Below are 22,559 nucleotides of genomic sequence, written 5' to 3'. Positions count from 1 at the left end.
CACTCCCCCTTTGACCAGCAGGTGGGGCAGTGACTACTGAAGGCCACTGAGAGCTGGGACTCTTGGGGACCAGCCAATGTGTGTGTATGTGTGTGTGTGTGTGAGAGAGAGACAGACAGACAGATGGTGCTTGAGTCCCATCTGTGGACCAGGCCCAGTTCTAGGAAGAAATGAATAAAACGAATTATAAATGCACACATTCTCCTTAGCTTCCTAACACCCGCAAGACACTAGGCAAACCCCTCGGCTAGGACCTCGGCACATAACCCAGCTCACAAATTTCTATTTTTTCCCCCCTGCTTCTTGGAATACTTGGTTCTGTGATCATGAAGTTATCATCCAACTGGAACGCGAGTGAGAGAGGGCCAAGACAGTGTCAGTCACTGCTGTATCCCCAGCAGGCGCAGAGCAGCCTTGGGCCCCAAGCAGCTCCCAGAGAATCTGTTGAGTTAATGAAAGAGCAGGGGGCTAGGAGGCCAGAGTCAGAACTGTGAGCACAACAAAACATCTCTTTCCCAGGCTCACTTTCTTCCAATCCTCGGGTCCTGCTCAGCCATCGCCTCCTCCAGGAAGCCCTCCTCAATGTCCCCTTAGATTGCACCCCACCCGGGCTCCTGGGTGGCTCAGTGGGTTAAGCCGCTGCCTTCGGCTCGGGTCATGATCTCAGAGTTCTGGGATCGAGTCCCGCGTCGGGCTCTCTGCTCAGCGGGGTGCCTGCTTCCTCCTCTCTCTCTGCCTGCCTCTCTGCCTACTTGTGATCTTTCTCTGTCAAATAAATAAATAAAATCTTTAAAAAAAAAAAAAAAAAAAAAAAAAAAAGATTGCACCCCACCCCACCCCCATCTCACAGCTCTGCTCACTCTGGACTCCGAGCCCCAGGAGAGCAGGGCCAGGGCTGTCTCTGTCACTGCCATGTCCCCAGCATCATGAGCTAGGAGAGGAGTTTCCAAATCATCCCGTAGGGGCTGTGTGCAGATAGATGGGCCAGGAAATGCTTGCAAACCCCGGACCTGGTAGATGGGTGTACACACACAGGCCAGAGGCGGTGGTGGTCTGCAGAGAGCAGAGGGATTCTTGAGATGTTAGGCCTGGAGGGAAAAAGCTAGCAGAAAACAAGCTTCCGTGCTGAAGCCTCACTAACCTCTTAATCCGAATCTGAAAAAATGGGGATGGTAATAGTGCCTACCCCGGGCTTGGATGCTGTGGAATGGAATGCCCAGTCCTGCGCGGCCATCACTTAGTGAGCCCTAAGAGGCTGGAGAGACAGACTGACCCACTTTCTGGGACGGCACCAAGCGTGGAGGCGAGCGCCCCCTGGCGGTCCTGCCTGGACAGGCAGACAGGCCCCCTATCCTGCTCCTCCCTCCCCAAATACCGCTCTGGGTCCCCTCCACCCACGCCATCCTTTTCCCATCACCCCCTGGGGAGCCCTCTGGCTTGGTCCCCACCGAGGCTGGGCCAGGTTTGGTGACAAAGGCAGGACTCCACCTGATGCTTCTTGCCCTGTTTGGGTTTTGAACAGGTCAACTCTTTTCATTACCAAATTCAACCAATACGTCATTCTGGCAAGACTCATAAATGTTTCTAAACACCCTCATTTTTTTTTTTTTTAGTGTTACATTTTTTTTTTTATTGTGGCAAAATACCCATGACATAGAATAAACTATTCGAACATGTACAATTCAGACATTTAGTACATTCACAATCTTATGCAACCCTCAGCACTATTGGTTTCCAGAACATTTGCATCACCCCAAAAGGAAACCCATACCCCATAAACCAGTTATCCTGACCAATCTTTAACTCCCCCCAGACACCCCCTTGTTCTTCTGAAATGTGATTTGAATCAAAGCGGTGGAAAGACCCGTGGAGGAAATGTTGCTTTTTTTCAGCCCACATTTGTCCACCTAGCCACACACAACAGCAGCAACAACAGGATTGCAGTAACTGTAACATTTTTGTGGTATTTATTCCAGTCAGGCCCAGTGCTCAGCTGCTTATCAGAGGCAATCGGTTAATCCTCTGCACCACCCTATAAACTGAATTCTAGATTACTGATCGATTGCGGTTCTGCACCAAAGGAGGGCAAGGCACAGAGAGGCAAAGTTGGTAAGCAAACAAGGGAGCTGGCTTCTGGAGACAGAAAGGTCAGCTTCCCACTGAGACGTTCTCCTCGCTGTGTGACCTAGGGCTGGCGATTACCCTCTCCGGACCTTGATTCCAGGGTCTGTGGAAGGGCTCCAATGACAGCAGGGCTGAGGTGCTGTTATCTCTCCAGAGGCCCATGCCTCCCTACCCGGCCTGTCCCCAGGTTCACATTTACCCTTTTAACCCCAGATCAAGTGCTTTCAACCCTCGAACAACCTCAAAGAGGAACTGGGTGGGGTTGGGGGGAGAAAAGGGCTTTCCCATTTCCCGTACCAACACCACTTCCCTTCTGCCAGTTGGCTCCCTCCTGAGCACCCTTGATCTTGGGCCTCTCTTTAGGGCAGGAGAAGCCTGAAGGCTGGAGATCACCCCAGCGGAGTCTGGGCTGGGGCAGGGACTGGTCTGTCGGGCTGCTCCCTGTTGAATGAATGAATGAGCTTTTTGTGAGGGCTCTGAGAATGCAGGAGATGAGGGCAGGCTTTGTAGGTAAGCCACAGCTACTCATTCAGAGACAGGCTGTGTCCCCTGCGGGGGACCCCAGGATCCCTAACCCCCATGCCTTTGTCCTTCAGCTTCTCCATCCCCCCACCAACACACACACACACCCAGGCTCCCAGGGTCCACATCTTACAGCCCACCGCGGTATGCGTCCAGCCATGCTCCTTGCAATGCATCAGTCTCTCCTTCCTCTGGCCTCCCCCTTGGAGGGTGGGGGCAGGGGCTTCCAAGTCTGATGGGAAATCAGGAGCGAGGGGAGGCCGGGAGCTGGTCCAGGAGTCGCTGGGTCCCAGGAGGCAGAGAGGGTCTGGCTTTTAGAGCGGCTTGGGAGAGGACCTGTGCTGTTCGTGGGGGCTTGGGGTGGACAGTCAGGCACCCTGAACAGGTGTGTGTCAGAGCCGGAAGCCAAACCAGAGCCAACCTGAATGCACAGAAGCTTCTGGGAAACTTTCCTGCCTTCTAAATATTTAGACAGTGAGATGGATGGGCAAGCGAGGGCCAGACTGGGCTGGCTGGGCCCGGGGTTATTTTGAGAGAAGTGTTCTTTTTTGCTCCAGGACAGACAGTCCCCTTCTCCCTCCCTCTTCTCCCAGAGCCTGTCGGGGCCACCCCCGGAGAAGGAGAAATAGGGAAATAGCAGCTGATTGCTCCCCCTGCATTCAGGGGAGTCAAGATTCTGGCAGGCAAGGACTCCGGGGGCTTACTTCCGCTCATCCACAGACAACCACGGCCCTGAGCGTTGGGCTCCTGCTCCCAGCAGCCAAGGGCAGGAGATCACAGGCAGCCGATGTCAGCAGAGGGAGCAGCCGGCTGCGGACCCCATTTTGAATGATGTACCCACAGTGCTGCCAGCTTGCTGCGCCCGGGGCCCGGATGCCCCCCGTCGCTCGCCCCAGGCTGACAAAGGTACCTGGATCCCCTCTTTCCCCCCGGGAGTGGCGGGAGCCCTCGAATCCTTCCTCCCAGAGACAGACCGGGAGAGGGGTGCCTGCGAGTTGCCGTGGGTAGGCCTGGGACCCAGGCAGCAGAACCACAGCCTGAGTCTCTGGAAGACAGCCTTGCGGAAGAGGATGAAGACCCAGGGGTCCAGGATGGGGTTGAAGGCGTTGAATCGGAAGGCACGGAGGTCCCCCATCTCACTGCTGTCTGGGGCGACCGCCTGCGTGAAGCCTCGGATCTGGGGACAGGGTGGGGGCGTCAGGAAGCACCCCCGAATCCTCTGCCCCCCACCCAACACCCACCCCGCCCTCACTCCCCTCCTTCCACGAGCTTCCTGGCAGGAATGAGGGAGGGGTTCCCTGCCGCAGGGGCAGGAAATAAGATATGACGAAAAGTAAGTGAGAAATGCATCTGGGGAGCAAAGGGAGAGAAAGCCCCAAGAAACCACCAGCCCAGAGGTCGGAGGTCGTGCGGGTAAGGCCTGGGGCTACAGCTATGTGGCTCTCCACGTTTCCAGCCTGTGAGTCATCTGTAATCCCCCCAAAGTTTTGATGACGAGCTCTGGCGTTTTACAGAAAGAGAAGCCGAGGCCCAGAGTACAGGGCAGTGGAGAGGCGGGGAGGATGATTACAGGGGACACCCCTGATCCAACTCCTGAGAGGCAGGCAGGAGCTCTGCCCAAAAAGGACAAGGCCCAGAGAGCCCCTGGCAGAGGTGAGGGGGTGAGGGCGGGGCTGGGAGGGGGGGCTGAGGGGCAGGGGGGGGAATCAGACTCTGGAATCAGATGAGCCTGAGGTCCAGACCTGGCTCTGTGTGACTGTGGACAAGCCCCGTCACCCTCCGTCTGTAAAAACAATGACGGGACAGGAACTTGGTTCCACTCTTTGCCAAGTGCTTGTGGAAGGGGTACCTAAGGTCATCTGAAGACGATCTGAGAGAGAATTTGTGAACCGCAGGGCACAGGGCAGAGACACAGAACCACGGTTCCAGGACGGGAGGATCTCATTATCTTATGACCATTACCGGGAGTGGGGGAAGGATGGGGTGTGTTTGGGGGGGTTGCCGCAGATAAGAAAGGGGCGAGCCAAGGGCTCAAGAGGGGAGACACCTCTCCAGAAAGTTGGGAGCTGTCTGACCGCACCCAAAGCCTCTGACCTCTTGGACCCCAGTGTCCCCGTCTGAGAACTAGACTACCCTGCTGGCAGACCTAGCTGGGGGCTGCCCTCCTCCCTCCTCCACCTGCCCCCCACCCGCCGGGCCCCCTTCCCCCACCCCAGCCACCAGGGGGACTTACCGTGAGGGGCAGGGAGCACACGGCCATGATGACGGTCATGAGGGCCAGCAGAATGAGGTGGTCCACCTCGTCCTCTCCCGCCCGGGGCCCGGGGACCGGGGGACCCTGGTGGCGCGTCTGCTGGCGGTGCATGCGACAGAGGCTCAGGGTGACGGAGCTGTTGCACAGCACGATGGCGGCCACCAGCAGGGCCATGAGGCTGGCGTAGGCCAGCGAGAAGGCGCGGCCGCCGGCCTCCGTGGAGCGCATGCGGATGAAGCACCAGCTGCCTGGGCAGTACTGCTGGTGCTGGCCCAGGCCCAGCAGAGGCAGCGCGCAGAAGAGGCCGCAGAAGGCGTAGATGGCAGGCAGGGCCAGGCGGGCGCAGCGCGGCCCGTCCAGCTGGGCGTACACGTAGGGGTGGCTGAGCGCCAGACAGCGCTCCACGGCCATGGCGAAGAGGATGAGCATGGAGGCCAGGCCGAAGAAGGTCATGGCGAAGGCGAAGGCGTCGCACAGGGCGGGCCGGCCCCGGGCCAGGCCCAGCAGTGAGCTGTTGCGGGCGTAGGCCACGAACACGGCCGGGCTCAGGAAGCAAGTGCCCAGCAGGTCGGTGACCGCCAGCCCAGTGACCAGCACAGCGAAGGCCGAGGGACGTGAGCGTCGCCGCGCCCCCAAGATGCCCAGGGCCAGCCCATTGCCCACCACGCCCGCCACGAACATCAGGGTGCTGGTGGCGGGGCCCACCGAGTCCCGCACGTAGGTGAGGTTCCTGCACGAGTCGGCCATCCCCCCACGCCCCACGGCCTCTGTGCGGACTGGACTAGAGAGGTCCCTGGGGCGCAGGTCGGGGTGAGGGAGAGGAGGAGCTCAGACGCCCACCGCCCTCCCCATGGGCCACCCCTTCCCCTTGTGTGTGCGGCTGGCTGGCCGGCTCTCTGACTCTCTCCTCTCTCCTGCGTCCTTCTCTCTCCCTAGTTCTGTCCTTCTCCCCCACTTGCCCACCACCCTGTCTCTCCTTCTGCCTCTCCCTCTCTCCCCCAGCGGCCCTCTACCTGCTCTCACAGCACCTCTGCCTTCTCGCTCAGTCCCTTCCTCTGTGCCCTGCTCTCCCGTCTGCTGGCTCTACCAGTCTCTGCCTCTTCGAGAAAGCTGCTCCTTACTTCCCTCCTCCTCCCTCCTCCCTTCTCATCTAGCCTGCTCGCCCCAGCTTTTTCATTTCCTCTGACTGCCCCGCCTTCTCTCCCCCTGCCTGTTCCAGAGGGCCCCCCCTGCTTCCTCCCCCCTTCCCTGGCCCGCTCCCTCCAACTCTCCTGCCCAGTGCAGCCCAGTCCACTCTCCTTCCCTCCCTGCTTCCCCTCCTGGTCTCATTCCCTGAGCCACCTGCCACTTCCCAAACCTAGGTCTCTGCCCTTCTCTGCCCCTCCCCAGCATCTCGGGCAGCATGGGGATCCCTGAGTCATTACACCCTGGAGCACACCAAGACCTGAGGGGCATAGCTGGCCAGTCCAAGAGGCTGTCTGGGGGTGGCCTCTGGGATCTATTCTGGGCTTCAGGCCCCGGGGTTAGGACATTGCCCAGGGATTGAGAAATGACTAGGAAATTCTTCCCCGATGTAGTGTTTTTCAGCCACTACTGAGATTTCTGCTCCTCCAGATACAATTCGCTCCTTCCAGAAGGCCGGGGAAGGAGGTGGTGGGGCTCGAGAAAGAACGCCAGTCCCTAGAGCTTGTCCTAGGGTGCAAGCCTATCAACCCGGCCGAGTCTTGGGACAACAGATTCTGGGGAGGAGGGCTTTGGTGTCCAGTAGTCTGCCGGGGACAGGCCCCAGGACTTCCAAGAGCATCAGAGGGGAGTACCCTCCCACGCTCTTGCTTCTCGCTCCAGCAAGCCCCGGTTCCAGGCCAACCCCGGAGACCTTGACTTCCAGGAATAAGATTTTAATATTTTGGCCACAAACAGCCATTCAGGACTCCAAGATCATTGTCATGTCCAATTCTCCCACACCTCCCCAAACACACCTTAGCCACCACCCCCAGGCCCGTGTGCTCAGCCCGCATGTCCCTGCTGCCCACACAGTGGTCACAGCCCCGGGCCCCACGGAGTCAATGGCTTCCCATGCAACCTCCCCACCCAGAAGGGCCAGAGCCCCTCTCAGATGCCCCTTATTTCTGAGGGAGACAGTTTACAAACTCGGGGGCTCATTTATTTGACGTGAGTTCCTGTCCCCATCCCACTACCTCTTTGCAGCGTGATGACCTGGGTGAGAACGAGAAGCTGGTGTGCCTCAGCTTCCTCATCTGTACAATGGGGGTAAACCCAGCTTCATGGGCCAGGCAGCCGGCCATGGCCAGTAGCCCCTGCCAGAGCCCTCTCTGTGACAAGGAGCGCGTGTGCACACATGTGTCACGTCCGAGCCCTGGAGGGGATGTTCCCGATGCCAAGGGCTGGACACTGGGTAGTTGCAGACTTCCCCTTTCTGCACCCAAGCACCTCGGTCACCACAACTGCCTCACCCCTTTCCCCCTCTCCCTATCACCCATGCGCAGCAGCACCCCAGCTTCCGGCCTCAGCTCCAGCCACACCAGGGGCTTGGGGAGGTGCCCCGGAGCCCATGGCCTCGGGCCTCCTGGCTCTGCGGCTCCCCGCACTGCCCCGGTCTCTGCAATCCCCAGGCAGACCAGCAGGAACTCAGGAAGTTATATGATATTAATGAGGGATGATGCCTGGCGGGCTTATGTCCTGTGGCAGCATCAGGGGAGTTGGGGGGCGGGGCGGGGAGGCTCTGGCTCCTGGAGCCTCCCTCCCCCTGGCTTCCTGTCCCCACCAGGGACCGATGAGCACTCAGGAAGTCCACTCGGCTCCCAGGCCCAGTGTAGCCTGGCCTCTGGCACCCTGCCCCCCTCCAGGCCTCAGTTTATCCACCTGTACTCCTGGGGGCCAGGAGGGCTCGCATCCCTGGCATCCATCATATGCTCCAGGGCAAGTGGGGGAGGCAGCGCTCTAATGAGAGGTCCCCAAGGCTGGTTTCAGTGCTGGACCCCCTCCACTCCTTTTCAAGAACCCTGGCATCCTGCCCATCTGTGACCACGCCCACAGCCAGGGCCACAAAGGGTCCCTCTTCCCTCAGGTGTCTTGGGGGTGAGAAGTCACTCCAGCTGGGCTGTGAGCGGGCAGCTTCCAGGACTGGGAGTGGGGGGGAGTGTGGGAAGGAACAGCTCCAGGAAGGTGAATCAGCCTCCCTTCTTCTCTCCCACGGCTTGAACAGTACTCGGGAATCCCCAGAAGGACTGTGGACAGGGGCAGAGGAAGGAGGGCCGCCCAGGGACAACCGGGAATGGCCGGCACAGCCCCTGGGAGGGGAAGATGGGCACCCAGGAGAGGGCGTGCAAGGGGCTGTGGCGGACACGTGAACTTCAGGCGTGGGTCTGTGTGACATTAGTGGGGTCTGCGGAACTGAAGTGAGCATTTTTAAAAGATATTTTTCTTGGGGCGCCTGGGTGGCTCAGTCATTAAACGTCTGCCTTCAGCTCAGGTCATGATCCCAGGGTCCTCGGGTCAAGCCCTGCATCTGGCTCCCTGCCTAGCTGGAGATCTGCTCCTCCCTCTCCCACTCCTCCTGCTTGTGTTCCCTCTCTCACTGTGTGTCTCTCTCTGTCAAATAATAAAATCTAAAAAAAAAAATATTTATTTATTGGGGTCCCTGGGTGGCTCAGTCAATAAGTGTCTGCCTTGGGCTCAGGTCATAAACCAAGGGTCCTGGGATCGAGCCCCACATGGGCTCCCTGCTCTGCGGGAAGGCTGCGTCTCTCTCTCCTATTACCCCTGTTTGTGTTCCCTCTCTCGCGGTGTCTCTGTTCAATAAATAAAATCTTTTTAAAACATATTTTATCTATCTATCTATCTATCTATCTATCCGAGGTGGGGGGCGGAGCAGAAGGAGAGGGACAAGCAGACTCCTGGTTGAGTGTGGAGCCCAACATGGGGCTCAATGCCACGAACCCCAGAGATCATGACTAGAGCTGAAACCAAGAGTCAAACGCCCAACCCAGTGAGCCACCCAGGCGCCCCCTACCGGCATATTTAGACAGCACCGTGAAAGTGTGTGCTTGTGGGCACCGTGGCTGTGAGTGGGCATGATTTTCTCAACTACCTATTTGTACATCTGTGTTCCTTTGTCCACTTTGTTGTGGGTCTGTGCATGCGTGGTTATATTGTGGGCCCATGGACTTCTTTATGGCTGTGTCTCCGTGTGTGTGTGTGTGTGTGTGTGTGTGTGTGTGTGTTTGCATGGAGGGACTGCCTGGCACAGGGGGAAGAGAGCAGCTTTGGAAGCGTCCCTCCTGCCCCTCACCAGTCACTTGCTGTGTTATGAGACTCTGGACAACAACTTCCCCAGCTCAGCCTGGATGTTCTTCGTCGCCGTGGCTGCCTTGCCCCTGTTGGGGGTGTGGTGAGAGATTAGGGACCGAGTCCCCCCTGCCTGCCTCCAGGAAGCCCTCAAACCAGCTGCTATTCGTTCGACAAACTCTCACCCACTTCCAGGGTGCCGAGGGTGGGGGGTGCAGAGGGGCTCTGAGGGCACCCTCTGATGGACGCGTGTTCCCAAGTGGCAAGGAAGGGCAGAGCAGGAGCCTGAGCTCAGAAATCCGCCACTGAGTCATCCGCAGCCCTGGGCCTCTCCCACGCCTGCTTGCTGGCCAGTGCCTCCAGCTGCCTGCCCAGGCCCCCCTCCGGACCTGCCCCTGAGCTAAGACCCTGCTCACCCGGGGCCTGACCTTCTCCTGACTCCCTGGTGTTCTGACCCTGCCCTGGGAAGAGGTTGGCCCCCACCTCGTACCCCTCCCCGCCCACACACACACTAAGGGGTGCAGGCGCTCCTGCACATCCCATCTCCTGCTCACACCTGCCAAGCCGACCTGTCTACCTGTGTCCTTCCACTGCTGCAGGAAGTTGCTCTGTGACCCTCCTAACCTGTCCCTCATTGCCAGGTGCCAACGCCTTCCGACAGGAACCATTTGTCTCTGCCCACCTCCCTCTCCTACACCCCAAATGGGCCCTTGCCAGCCTCTGCTTCTCGTCCCTGCTTCAAGGGGCTCTACTCTTGCCATCCCCACCCTGCCTTTGCCTGGCCTGGGCCCCTCCTCTGAGATACCCTCACTTCTGTCCTTCAGGACCCCCTCCAACACCTCCAATCCCTCCTAAACCCTCATCCATCAGGGTCCACTCCAACCTCAAGCCCCAACTGGCCAGGGGCTGTCACTTCCCTGTGCCTGATTCCATGCCTATAAAATGGGGGTAAACAGAGTCCTTTGGGGGATCATCTGAGAATTAAGTGAGGTGGGGCTTCAGAAATGGGACTCCAATAAATGATGGCCATAGTTGTGACTTGGGGCCACCCCTCCCCTAACCCCCCTCAGCAGAGCTCAGAGCATGTGGAGTGCAAAGGGCAGACAGCTGCTGGGAGAGGCAGCCTAGCGCCCTTCAGGGTTTGGGGTGAAGTGGGAAGGGACTGCTAGCAGCAAGCACTTCCTCAGGTGGTGCCCTCTCTGCCTCTTGGCCTGGCTCCGACCCCAGAGCTGACCTCACAGGGGAGGCTGGCCGGAAAGAGCAGCGGTAGCCAGAAGCTGGTACTACAGTCATACCCACTAACAAGATTACCCAGGTTTGCATGCATGGATGCTGGTCACACGGGACCTGCCTTGTCTGGCTCATCCAGCATCTGCCCCCACCACCCCCTCCTCCCTCCCACACCTCCTCCAGGTAGACCTCCATCCTGCCAGCCCTCCCTTCATCCAGCCCCCTTGCTTGTTTTGATTTCCATTCCCCAAGACCAGGAATGTAAAGGAGGAAGGATCCACAATACACAGCCCCACGATGTCAGCTCTAAAAGGATCTAAATCCCTACAGTCTAGGCTCAGGAAATCCTTACATTCCTGAAGTTGCAGAGCTCTGGATCCCAGCCGGACAAAGGAACAAGATTCTGGCCCCACAGGGTCGAAATACTCCAGAATTCCAGCCCTCTGAGGTCCGCAATTCTAGATTCCTCTGCTTCTCAGGTTCTAGGATGTAAGGATGCTGGGTCTGAGAAATTCCAGAATTCTCTGGCAACTTCCCTCCCAGTAACCCTACTCCCCAGCTCCACTCCGCCCCCCAGCTCATCCTTGGCTCTCTCTGTCCCCAGTGTCCCCCGGGGCTCCCACAGACATGATGCAAGTCGGCCTGGAGCCAGCTGAGAGGGGTGAGAGGCAGGAGGAAGATGTAATTACAGCTGGTCCTGCCTCAACCCAACAGGAAGCTCAGAGTTGGGGCCCAGGGGACCCTAATCCAATGTGAATAATGGAGCACTCACCAGAAACACACACGGCCCAGTGAGCCGGCTCCATCCAGATTCTCGGGGGTCTGGTCCCCATTAGCCCCAGGCTGGGGAACACAGGTGTTATTCCAAAGAAAAGAGGAAGTGGGGATGAGGAGACAGGAGGGGGTCTCTAACCCCATGGCCCTCTAGCCAACCTGGTAAAATAATTGACCAAACCCACAGCTCACCCAATCTACATCTCATTTCCTTTTAAGATTTTTTAATGTATTTCTTTGAGGGAGAGAGAGAGCACAAGCAGGAGGAGAGAAAAGCAGTCTTTCTGCTGAGCAGGGAGCCCCATGTGGGACTCGATCTCAAGACCCCAGGATCATGACCTGAGCCAAAGGCAGACGCCCAATCGACTGAGCCACCCAGGCACCCCTTCATCTCATTTCAGCAGACATTCAGGATGTGATACATTCCACTTTAAGAAGCCCCTGACTTAGGCTCCATGAAAAATAACACCCAGCACTGAGGCTTCTTAAGCAGGAGATGTTGGGGCATGGTGTTGACGTTGGAGAGCTGAAAAGCCCAGGTCCCACCTCCCAGTCTCTGGTCACCCTGAGGAGGAAGGATATGGGTCTGAGATCACCCACACTTCCACTTTGGGAGAAGCTGGAAATAAGGACTTTTAAGCAAAGGACTACTATTTTTCCATTGGGTCACTAAGTCAAGAACATTTTTTAAACATTATGTAGGCCAAAAGTAAAGAACCAAAAATAAATGAATAAATAAAAGATGAGATAAATAGAACTGCAGGCTGGAAATGTCCTGTGGGCCACCCATGTGTGAACTGAGAAACACAGGGCAGGAACCAAAGCTGTCACAGTCCTCCCTATGTCCTCAGGACAAAGAAATAACTGGAAAGAATAGTACATATTAATTTGTCTCCTCCCCCTCTAGCCACGTTTCTCTCTCCTCCTGGTCCCCAGGTTGTAAGATTTTTTTAAAGATTATTTATTTATTTATTTATTTGACAGAGAGAGAGAGAAAGAGAGACAGCACAAGCAGGGGAAGCAGAAGAGGGAGAAGCAGGTTTCCCACTGAGCAGGGAGCCCGATGTGGGGCTTGATCCCAGGATCCTGGGATCATGACCTGAGCTGAAGGCAGACCTTAACCAACTGAGCCACCCAGGCGCCACTCCTGGTTCCCAAGTTTTATTATCACCCTGTCTCAGCTCAGGTGTCCCCTCCTCCAGGAAGTCCTCCCTGATTCCTAAGCTGAGTTAAGTATACCCTCTGAGCTCCCCCACTCCAGCCCTGCCCGCTCAGGGTCACCATTATCTGGGAATAGGTCTGTCTCCCTCCCAAGGGTTTCTGAGTCCCAAGAGGGCAAGGCCAGGGATGTCTCAGTCACAACCAGGTTCCTAGCTTCACCCAACGAGACTGGTCGCACAGCAGCTACCACAGAAATGAATGAACAACAAACAGAGATCAGTGCTAAGGACAGAGGTAAGAAGCCTGCGGCAGGGGTTGGTCATTCAGGGAGGTGAGAAAGGGGTGACGGGCACAGGGACTCCTAAAAATCTACAGCCCAAGAGAGGAGAGAGGCCAGCTCAGGGGTTCGGAGATTCAGCGCTGGAGGCCATGGTCCTCACCCCATTCATTACTTCCTAGCTCTGTGACTTGGAATAAGGGACCTCCTTTGGCTCAGTTTCCTCATCTGCAAAATGGGTACTATACAAGCAGCCAGCTGCCTTCTGGGGCTATGGAAATGATTAAATAAATTCAGGATCGTGGAGTGCTCTGTGGAGGTCAGAGCCCAGAGAGCGCATTTCCTCCCGTGCAAGCCTCGCGCCCACACACACCCCGCGAATCCTCTCCCCCCAACACATTCCACACACACTCAGAAGAGATGAGAAGGGACGCAGGTTCCTCCATGACGGTCCCAAGTTCTGGGCGTGCCTCACATTCCCCCAAAGCACGGGTCCCACCACAGTCACCACGTTTATTGGATCCATAGTTTGGCAGGGGCGGGTAAGCGGTCAGGAAGACTCAGAGCAGAACGCAGAACAGGCGCTTGTCGCGGAAGGGGTTCTCCGCGGCGGGTACCGGCGTCACCAGCGGGTCGTCCTTGGCGTGCGTCTCGCAGAAGGCGAGGAGTTCGGCCGCCGCCTGCGACACCTGGGGGCGCCCGCGTGAGATCCGTCCGTCAGCCTCCCAAGGCCCCGCCTCTTGCCCGGGCACGCCCCAACCCATCCCCGGGCCCGGCTCCGCCCCCTTCGTGACCACGCCCCCTACCTGAGTCCCGCCCCCCGGGTCCAGCCCAGTTCTGCAGGGAATCTTCCCACCGGCCCTACCCTAGCGGCGCCGGGTCCAAACCCCAGCCCCGGAGCCCACGCCTTCCTCCCCACCTCCACCCCGCACCTTCATGCGGTCGATGTTCACCTCCAGCTTCAGCTGTTCCACCGTCTTGCGGGCCTCCGCGATCTTGGCCATGTTGTTGGACATGGCTGAGGGCGGGGAAGAGTTTAAAAGCAGGGCGGGAGTGGGGGGCCGAGAGGGTTAGACTGGGGCAAGTCTGAGTCCCCAGGTAAGGATGGCAGTGATACTGGGACCCGGCGACAGGCTTGTGGATGGAAGAGCGTACAAATGGGGTGCCCAGAGATGGAGGGAGGGACAGGAAAACAGAGAAAGAGGAATGAGGAGACGTACAGATGGGGGGCCAAGAGGAAGGCCAAAGGAGGGACAGAGGAACAGGGAGGAGAGGGGCATGGGAAGATGGTGGAGGGGTACATAGGATGGGGTACCTAGAGGCAGGTGGAGGGAGGGACGGGAGAACAGGGCCACAGGTGCTGGATCGGGATCCAGGTGTCCTCAGCCCCCTGGCGGATAGAGCAGGAGCCAGGAGGGGGCCCTCCCCAGGCCAATTAGCGGTGGCTCCGGGGAGAACATGGAATTAAGATCGCGGCGGGAAAGGCGCAGAGGGGGCCTCATTAGGGCCTTGGCAGCAGCTGCCCCCTCCGGCCCCCTTGGGGAGCATCCCCACCCCAGCCCTGGCCACCTCAAAGGCTCCTCTGCTCATTAGCAGCCAGAGAGGGGGCTGGGGGGGGGGAGTAACCCAAGCACGAATGAGAGAGGGGCAGAGAGGATGGAGGGACAAATGGAGGGTCGGAGAGAGAGACGACTAAGTGATAGAGGGATAGATTGAGGCCCAGAAGAAATAGACTGGGTTGGGGGGTGGAGATGAAGGGATGGAGCCACGGAAGGAGTAGAGGGAGGGGAGGACAGATAGGGCGGTAAAGAAAGGGACAGGTTGATCCAAGGGGACAAAGGGACAGAGTGGGGACAGAGAAGGGGAGGTGGAGGGTCTTGGAGGGATGGAGTAAGGGGGTGGGAAAGGAGAGAGAGATGGACAAATGGAGGGACAGAGTGAGGCACAGCGGGGATAAAGGGACAGAGGAGAGAAGGACAGAGGAACAGAGAGAGGGAGGGACTGGAAGGGCTGGGGGAGAGACAGACCGTTGGAGACGCAGAAGTAGAAAGTCATTCATTCGCTCACTCATTCGTTCATTCCCAGGCAGACAGACCAAGGCTGCAATCGGGCAGAGGAATTAGCTGTGCAGTGGAGATCCGAGCCTCCTACCTGTTGCTGCTTCCGGGCTAGGATGGCGGGCAGGTGGCGGTGGCTGGGAGAAAGCGTCTGGGTCCCCCCCATCCCCAGTCCCGCCCCACCCCCTCCCCCGGGGCTTAGCCCCTGAGGGCCCGCCTCCTCCTGCTGCCACTGCCGCCGTCCTCAGCGCCCTGGCCGCCTCAGGTCTGTCTCTCTGGGTCCCCTCTGTTTGTCTCCTTCTTTGTCTTTCTGTTTCTGTGTCTCTATTGCTCCTTCTGGGTGTCTCTTGCTCTCCCCCTTTCTCTCTCCCAATCGCCCGTCTCAGTCTCTGCCTCTGCCTCGGTCTCTGTCCCTCTGGAACACACTCACACGGGCACACACACTCCCTCTCAGGAAAAGACAATCTCTCCCAGTGTGTCCCACACCCTGTCCATATCCCACATCGCAAAAACATCTCCTGTGAGTCCCGCACAGCCTGTCACTCCATCACATGTGCTTTCCCACCCTGTCACACCTGCCACCTGTGTCACCGCACCCCAGCCCCTCACACAGAGATGCACACTACCTGTCTCACAACCAACCCACACCCTCCACACACAGGGCCCTATGGTGCCATAGCCACTGAACCCCTCAAACTGCCGCAAAGCGTCCATGCCACCTCGCACACGCACAGATATCCTATCTTAGACTGTCCCGTGTGCAAACAGAATTTCACCCAGTGTCACGCGCAGTCTCTCGAGACGTCCATCACACACATTCACAGGCAGCTGAAACTTGGGTCTCACACCTGACAGCAACTTCCGCCACACTTTTTACCAGGGTCTCACACGGTGACGTGGAATTACTCACATGACATCTTTGGGAGCACTGTCACAAAACCACAACATTCTGTGGTGTTACATGGTGAGACACAGTCACACGTCCAGTGACCCACACACACACATACAGTCATGCTTGCTCTTGCACAATCTGCTGGTGTCACACACAGTCTCACACAGTCCCTCACAGAGTGTCCCCTCCACACACTGTCACACACACAAGCTCCTGCTAAGCCTTGCGCAGTTCACACCAAACACAGCCGTCCCCACCCTCACCCTGCAGTCTCGTGTGGCGCACACATTTACAGGCACAAGATCTCGCTCATCTTCTCATCTCCAAGGGCCCCACACAGTGACACACGCCCTCATACGCTGTCACAACACTGTGACAGTCTTTCACTATCCCACACGATCTGTGCCACACAGAGTCATACAGTTTCTCACAGTCCGTCAGTGTGGCTGACATATACTGTCATACTCACATGGTCCCTCTGTCACCCCCACTCCCCTGGGGCCTGTCACACCACCTTCTCACACCACCTCTGAGTGTGTCCCACTCATCCGGTCTCACTCTCTGTCACACATCATCTGCTGTGTGACACACACAGCACTCGTGTCCTCCCCATGTTGCACACTGTGCCACACAATCTCTCGCTCTCACGTAATCTCTTAATGTCTCAACCGGTCCCCAGAATAGTGTCTCAGGCACACCCAACATCCAGGGGTCCCACGCAGTCACTTGCGCGTCATCTTTCCCATTTCACAGACACCATCGGGCACAATCTCCCAGTGTAACACATGGTTTCACAGTCATACCCTTTGGCTGGTAGTAGCAAAACCTCCCAAGGTCACACAGCCACACACCAGCCTCTGGCGTCATGCACAAGCTCACGGTAGTACACACTCACACAGTCTCTTGGCGTCACACACCATTCCCCGGTGTCATCCAGGGGCACCCACGGTGTCTCTCCAGCTTCAGGCACATGCCTGCGGGCATCCACACTCAGCCCTCGGGTTTCTCGCGACTGCTCCCTGATAGCCACACGGGGGAGCCCGTGGCCCGCCAACGCCGAAGCCGTAGGCGGAGGTGGAAGTTGGGAGAGCAAGCTGCAGACCCCGGAGGAAGACCAGGACACAGAACGGTGGCGGGGGCTGGAGGCCAGAGGGAGATAACTGAAGATGGACTGGGACAGAGAAGTTCAAAGAGAGGGGGTAGGGAGTTGCCGAGAGAAGCAGTGTGGCAGAAAGAGAGGCAGAGACAGAAATTTGGAGAGATGGAGACCTAGGGAGTAGGTGCACCAGAGACTGGCAGAGGAGGCAGAGACAGAGACATGCAAGGTATAGGAGAGACACACAGAGAGACATGGAGAGAGTCGGGGGCGCCTGCGTGGCTCAGTTATTAAGCAGCTGCCTTCCACTGGGATCATGATCCCAGAGTCCTTGGGATCTAGTCCCACCTCGAGCTCCCTGTTCAGCGGGGAGGCTGCTTCTCCCTCTCCCTCCGCGTGCCGCTCTGCCGACTTGTGCTCTCTCTCTCTGTCAAATAAATAAAGTCTTTTAAAAAGAAAAGTAATATAGAGAGTCAGAGACAGGGACCGAGAAACGCAGACACCTAGAAACATAGAAGCGAACAGACGAACGAACTCGCACACCCCGCGGCCCACAGGGGCGGGTGGCGGAGGCGGGGCCTGCAGGGCGCGCCCCAGGGGCGTGGCCCGGGCGCTCTGGTGGGCGTGGTTGGGGCTGGGTTCGGAAGAGGCGCGTCCCGGGGCTGACCATTAAGGGCGTGGGCTGGCGGAGGCGTGTCCCGAGCGGCGGGTGTTGGGGGAAAGGGGGGGTCTCCACGCAGTCAGCCCATCCAAATTCGGTTTTTACCGACTGCATGGGGAAGCGAGACCGGCTGGAAGGGGACGCCGGCCCAGGTGCCTGGCAGCGATTTGATATGAGGGTATCAGACCCTGACTCCCCCGCCCCCAACCCCGAAGTAGCAACGGGCCTAGGTGGGGGAGGGGAACCGGGCTCACATCTGGAAAGCATCAGGCGCGCCGGACGTGCCAGGGCCCCGGGCTCGGCTGCAGAAGGGGGAGGGGAGCTAGGGCGCACTCGTCCTCCCCCTTAACGGGGTCTGCCGGCGCCGGGGAGGGGCCTGGGCTTGCGCCGAGCCTCTGCGCCTCCCGCAGCTGGTTTCCATCAGCAGTTTTGGCCCGGGCCGCCCCCAAGGAGGAAACCCAGCTTAGAGTGGGGGAAGACAGGGTGACGACCCAGTCTCCTTTCCCGGTCTCTGACGGCAGCCAGACGCTGGGAGGGGGCTGGGGAGACGGACTGACCGACGCTGCTCGAATCGTTCATAACCTCCATTTCTCGCCGGAGCTGCAAACCTCAGCCTTCTTTCCACCCGCATAACTTTAGTTTCCAGGTGTGCAATGCTGTCTTGTGCTGCAAAGGAATGGCCCCAGCCTCGTGACAGCCTAGGAGTCCATGTATTGTGCCCATTTTTTGGAGGAGGAAACCGAGACCCTGGATTTGGCTTCAGTTCTAGCTTTTTTTTTTTTTTTTTTTTTAAGATTTTATTTATTTGACAGACAGAGATCACAAGTAGGTAGAGAGGCAGGCAGAGAGAGAGAGAGAGAGAGAGAGAGAGAGAGGAGGAAGCAGGCTCCCCGCTGAGCAGAGAGCCGGATGCGGGGCTCCATCCCAGGACCCTGAGACCATGACCGGAGCTAAAGGCAGAGGTCTTAACCCACTGAGCCACCCAGGTGCCCCCAGTTTTAGCTTTAATTATTCAAGAAGTGTGCAGTGAATGCCAACAGTAACTCTAAGGTCAAATACCCCATCGCCTATTGTCTATTTCCAGCTGGATGTCTGGTGGGTATGGCAGATTCTGGTGGGTAAAGCTCCAGATTCCACCTGCCAAACCCTCTTCCTACTGCAGTCCCAACCATCTGATAGTAACTTTTAACTTCCCTCCCTCTCTCACACCACTGATCTCGTGACAAATGCCATTAATGCCAGCTTCCGTCTGTCCCCAATGCACAGTCCCTTCTCACCTCCTCTGCTCTCCACACTCTGGTCCAGCCACCATTCCTCACTGGCTTCTCTCATCCTGGTCCCCACAGACCAGCCAGAGGGATCCTGTGGAGATGAAGTCCCCAGATAATAGCAAATGTTCGCAAGGAGGTGGCAAAATTGGAAGCGTCACACACTGGTGGTGGGAAGTAAAATGCTGCGGCCACTGTAGCAGTTGTTCTGCATTCATTCAGCAGAAGAACAGTCTGCCAGTTCTTCAAAAGGTTAAGGTCCCCATATGACCCAGCAATTCCACTCCTAGGAACCAACCTTTAAAAAACCCCGAAAACATACATCCACACAAAGATTTGTACATGAACGTTCATGGCACCATGATTCATAATAGCCCCCAAGTGGAAATGACCCAAATATCAACGGATGAGTGGAAAAACGAAATGTGGTCTGTCCAGACTGTGGGATAGCATTTGGCAGTAAAAAGAAACAAAGTACTGACACATGCTGCCATGGGCTGAACTTTGAGAACATCGTGCTAAATCAAAGAGGTTGGTCCCAAAAGGCCATGTATTGCCTAATTCCATTGATATGAAATGTCCAGAATAGGCCAATATAAAGGGACAGAGAGAGAATCCGATGAGTGGTTTCCAGAGGTGGGGGGATAGTGGACAATGACAGCTAAGGGTGCAAAATTTCTTAATCGGATGGAAATATTCACAACTGTGTGAAAATATGAAACGCCGCTGAACGCTACACTTATATGGGTGAATTTTATGGTAGGTGAATTATATCTCAGTAGAGCTGTTAATCCTTTCACTCCCTCCCTCCCCCCTCCCACTGGGAAAAACCCAAGTCCCTCTTGTGCTAAGAATTCTCCCATGTGGCCCACCTCCTTCAGAGTGAAAATCAAAATTGTCACCAAGGCCCATGACACCCCATGCAATGTGGTGAGCCCTACCATTTTCTGCCCACCACCCTGGCTCCTCTCACCACTGCTGTTCGTCCCCCCAAGACATTCACAAGCCTCCCTCCCCCACCTCGTTCAGATCTCTGTTCAAATGCCATCTTCTCAATTAGACCATCCCTGATCACTCCGCTCCCCCATCCCACCCAAATCCCTCATATCTCAGCTCAGTTTTTTCCCCATAGTCCCTATCACCTTTAACAAATTATACAATTTATTTACTTATTAAGTCAATGGCCTTGCCCCTTCCCTAGCTCCCAACCTGGTAAGCAGTTCCTTTTGCACCCTTCTAGAAATAATCCATATAAAAAAAAAAAATAGAAATAATCCATATAGCAAACAGGCTATATAGGCCAGTGCTTAAGAACATAGACTCTTAGGCAGCCTGAACTTAAATCTGGCTTTGCTACTTATTAACTTACTTGAGGCAAGTTATTTAACATCTCTGTGCCTCAGTTTCTCCACCTGTAAAATGGGCATAATAGTATCTATATATCTAATAAACTCTCAAGGTTCTGAGGATTAAGTGAGTCACCAAGAAGAGTCTGGCATGCAGTAAATGCTCAATTTATTGTTAACTGTTATTTTGTTTTGTTTTGTTTTTAAAAATAGGCTCCAGGGGCGCCTGGGTGGCTCAGTGGGTTAGGCCGCTGCCTTCAGCTCAGGTCATGATCTCGGGGTCCTGGAATTGAGCCCCGCATTGGGCTCTCTGCTCAGTGGGGAGCCTGCTTCCCCCTCTCTCTCTGTCTGCCTCTCTGCCTGCTTGTGATCTCTCTGTCAAATAAATAAAATCCTTAAAAAAAAAAAAATAGGCTCCATGCCTGATGTAGGACTTGAACTCACCACCCCGAGATTGAGTCATGTGTTTACCAACTGAGCCAGACAGGTATCCCGCTGTTACTGTTTTATTATTTTTAATGAGCAAGCACTAAAATCTTAAAAAAGGATGGCCACCCATATATACTTCAACCATTTTGGCCACCAAGTAGCCTGTGTAGCCTTTGACAAGTCCCATCCCCTGAGTGTAGCTGCCTCTTTGATGGAATGGAGATGGGGCAAATATTCCCAAAGGCCTGACAAGCAATGGCTTTTCCTGGCAGACTTTCAAAACTGACTTTTATCTGTTGGTATTCCAAAAGAAATACGTGCTTATCCATACACACACACTACCCACCCACCTTCTAGAATGGAAATTCCACAGGAAGGACCTTTTTTTTTTTTTTTTTTTTTTTTTCCTTGCTTCTTATTCCTCACCACCTCCGTGGGCACAGGACATGCAGGTGAGCAGAGTAGGTCTGGTCTCTGCTCTTTCAGGGTTCAAAGCTACAGAGAGATGGACCCACCCATGTAAACACAAAGGTCAAGACAGAGTAAGTACCGTTCTTCAGACTGCGGAGTTGGGTGGAGGTTGGATCCCAACCTTAGCTCCCTCTTTCTTGCTGTGCGGCAGTAGTAAAGGCCCCTCTCCAAACTTCTCCTTATGCACCCATGAAATCTGTGTGATTACTGAACTTATCCAATAGAAATATGGGCAAAGGGTGTGAACAGGCAATAGAATTAAAAGTGGCCTAAAAGAGATACAAATGTGTTGCCTCATGGCAATGGGGAGAGAGACGTGGTAGTTAAAAGAGAACAGAGTTTTCCCCCATAAGACTGGCAAAAATGTCTGGTGAACTGATGGAAAAATGGGCATCTCAGAAATTGCCTTTGGAAATGTCAGCTGAGGGCACGCTTAGTGGAAGGAAGTGTGGCAGTGTCGATTAAAAGTTTTTAAATGAATATATTATAATGACCAAGCAATTCTATTTCTTAGAGTGGAGCCTCTGGAAATACACACATATAGGCACAGAGGTAGGTACAAGGACATTACTGCTGCAAAGTCCCCAACAGCAAAAGAACTGGGAGAGCGGACAATCCCACAGTGGATGCTAAAGCAGCCATTGATAATACAGTGATGGGGGACCTGGCATCATTGATAGAGCACTCGACTCTTGATTCAGGGCTGTGAGTTCAGGCACCACACTAGGGGTAGAGATTACTTAAAAATGAAATCTTTAGGGACAGCTGGGTGTCTTAGTCAGTTAAGTGTCTGTCTTCACCTCCAGTCATGATCCCGGGGTTCTGGGATGGAGCCCCATGTCTGGCTCCCTACTCAGCGGGAAGCCTGCTTCTCCCTCTCCTCTCAGCTCTTGCTCTCTCTTGCTATCTCTGTCTCTCTCTCTAATAAATAAATAAAATATTTTTTAAAAATAATAACACAGTAACAGAAAATATGTCATCTAAATTTAGATGAATGGACAAATTCCTAGAAGAATACAACTTAGTAAAACTGACACAGGAAGAAATAGAAAAGCTAAATAGTCCTGTAACCATCAAAGAAATCCAATTTTTTTTTAAAGATTTTATTTATTTATTTGACAAACAGAGATCATAAGTAGGCAGACAGGCAGGCGGAGAGAGGAGGAAGCAGGCTCCCTGCCAAGAAGAGAGCCCGATGTGGGGCTCAATCCCAGGACCCTGAGATCATGACCTGAGCCGAAGGCAGAGGCTTTAACCCACTGAGCCACCCAAGCGCCCCAACCAATTTTTTTTTTTTTTTAAAGAGGGAGAGATGGAACAGGAGCAGTGAGTGGGGAGAGGAGAAGAGGGGGAGGGGGAATCTTAAGCAGACTCCATGCCCAGTGTGGAGCCCAACAAGGGGCTCAATCTCACAACACTGAGATTATGACCTGAACTGAAATCAAGAGTCGGACACTTAATCAACTAAGCCACCAAGACATGCCTACAAAAATCCAACTCTTAACTGAAATCCTTCCCATAAAGAAATCTCTGGACACATGGGGTGCCTGGGTGGCTCAGTGGGTTAAAGCCTCTGCCTTCAGCTCAGGTCATGATCCCAGGGTCCTGGGATCGAGCCCCACATCGGATCTCTGCTCCATGGGGAGCCTGCTTCCTCCTCTCTCTCTCTGCCTGCCTCTCTGCCTGCTT

The 22,559-nt window shown here is 55.6% G+C and overlaps 2 protein-coding genes across 5 annotated transcripts; both read right to left on the bottom strand.

Moving 5' to 3' along the window:
- Nucleotides 1-1,950: 1,950 nt before the first annotated feature.
- Nucleotides 1,951-8,530, bottom strand: PTGIR (prostaglandin I2 receptor). Its single transcript, XM_082712030.1, has 2 exons — nt 4,880-8,530; nt 1,951-3,823 (listed from the first exon to the last, which is right to left on the bottom strand). The coding sequence occupies exons 1-2, from the start codon at nt 5,645-5,647 to the stop codon at nt 3,437-3,439; spliced, it is 1,155 nt and encodes a 384-aa protein (XP_082568156.1). The 5' UTR covers nt 5,648-8,530; the 3' UTR covers nt 1,951-3,436.
- A 4,613-nt stretch (nt 8,531-13,143) lies between these two features.
- GNG8 (G protein subunit gamma 8) lies at nt 13,144-17,648 on the bottom strand. Of its 4 annotated transcripts, none has more exons than XM_082711313.1 (3): nt 17,611-17,648; nt 13,583-13,668; nt 13,144-13,339 (listed from the first exon to the last, which is right to left on the bottom strand). In XM_082711313.1, exons 1-3 carry the CDS (start codon nt 17,621-17,623, stop codon nt 13,211-13,213), a joined length of 228 nt encoding a protein of 75 aa, XP_082567439.1. In that variant the 5' UTR covers nt 17,624-17,648; the 3' UTR covers nt 13,144-13,210. The 4 variants fall into 4 exon arrangements, with proteins under 4 accessions (XP_082567439.1, XP_082567441.1, XP_082567438.1 ...); XM_082711315.1 differs by lacking the exon at nt 17,611-17,648 and adding an exon at nt 17,044-17,116; XM_082711312.1 differs by lacking the exon at nt 17,611-17,648 and adding an exon at nt 14,802-15,265.
- Nucleotides 17,649-22,559: the final 4,911 nt, after the last annotated feature.

The sequence above is a fragment of the Mustela nivalis genome (assembly GCF_964662115.1).
Source record: "Mustela nivalis genome assembly, chromosome: 18".
Classification (NCBI taxonomy): domain Eukaryota; kingdom Metazoa; phylum Chordata; class Mammalia; order Carnivora; family Mustelidae; genus Mustela; species Mustela nivalis.
Note: the sequence above shows the minus strand (reverse complement) of the source record. Positions and strands in the feature narration are given on the sequence as shown.

What these genes read in the sequence shown, in the direction of transcription:
- PTGIR (XM_082712030.1), bottom strand. Translation starts at nt 5,647, where the DNA reads ATGGCCGACTCGTGCAGGAACCTCACCTACGTGCGGGACTCGGTGGGC. An exon ending in TGTGCTCCCTGCCCCTCACG is followed by an intron (nt 3,824 to 4,879) that starts GTAAGTCCCCCT and finishes CCCTGTCCCCAG; the next exon opens with ATCCGAGGCTTCACGCAGGC.
- GNG8 (XM_082711312.1), bottom strand. Translation starts at nt 15,222, where the DNA reads ATGTTTTTGCGATGTGGGATATGGACAGGGTGTGGGACACACTGGGAG. An exon ending in TAGCCCGGAAGCAGCAACAG is followed by an intron (nt 13,669 to 14,801) that starts GTAGGAGGCTCG and finishes CCCCGCCCTCAG; the next exon opens with CCATGTCCAACAACATGGCC. An exon ending in TGAACATCGACCGCATGAAG is followed by an intron (nt 13,340 to 13,582) that starts GTGCGGGGTGGA and finishes GGGCGCCCCCAG; the next exon opens with GTGTCGCAGGCGGCGGCCGA.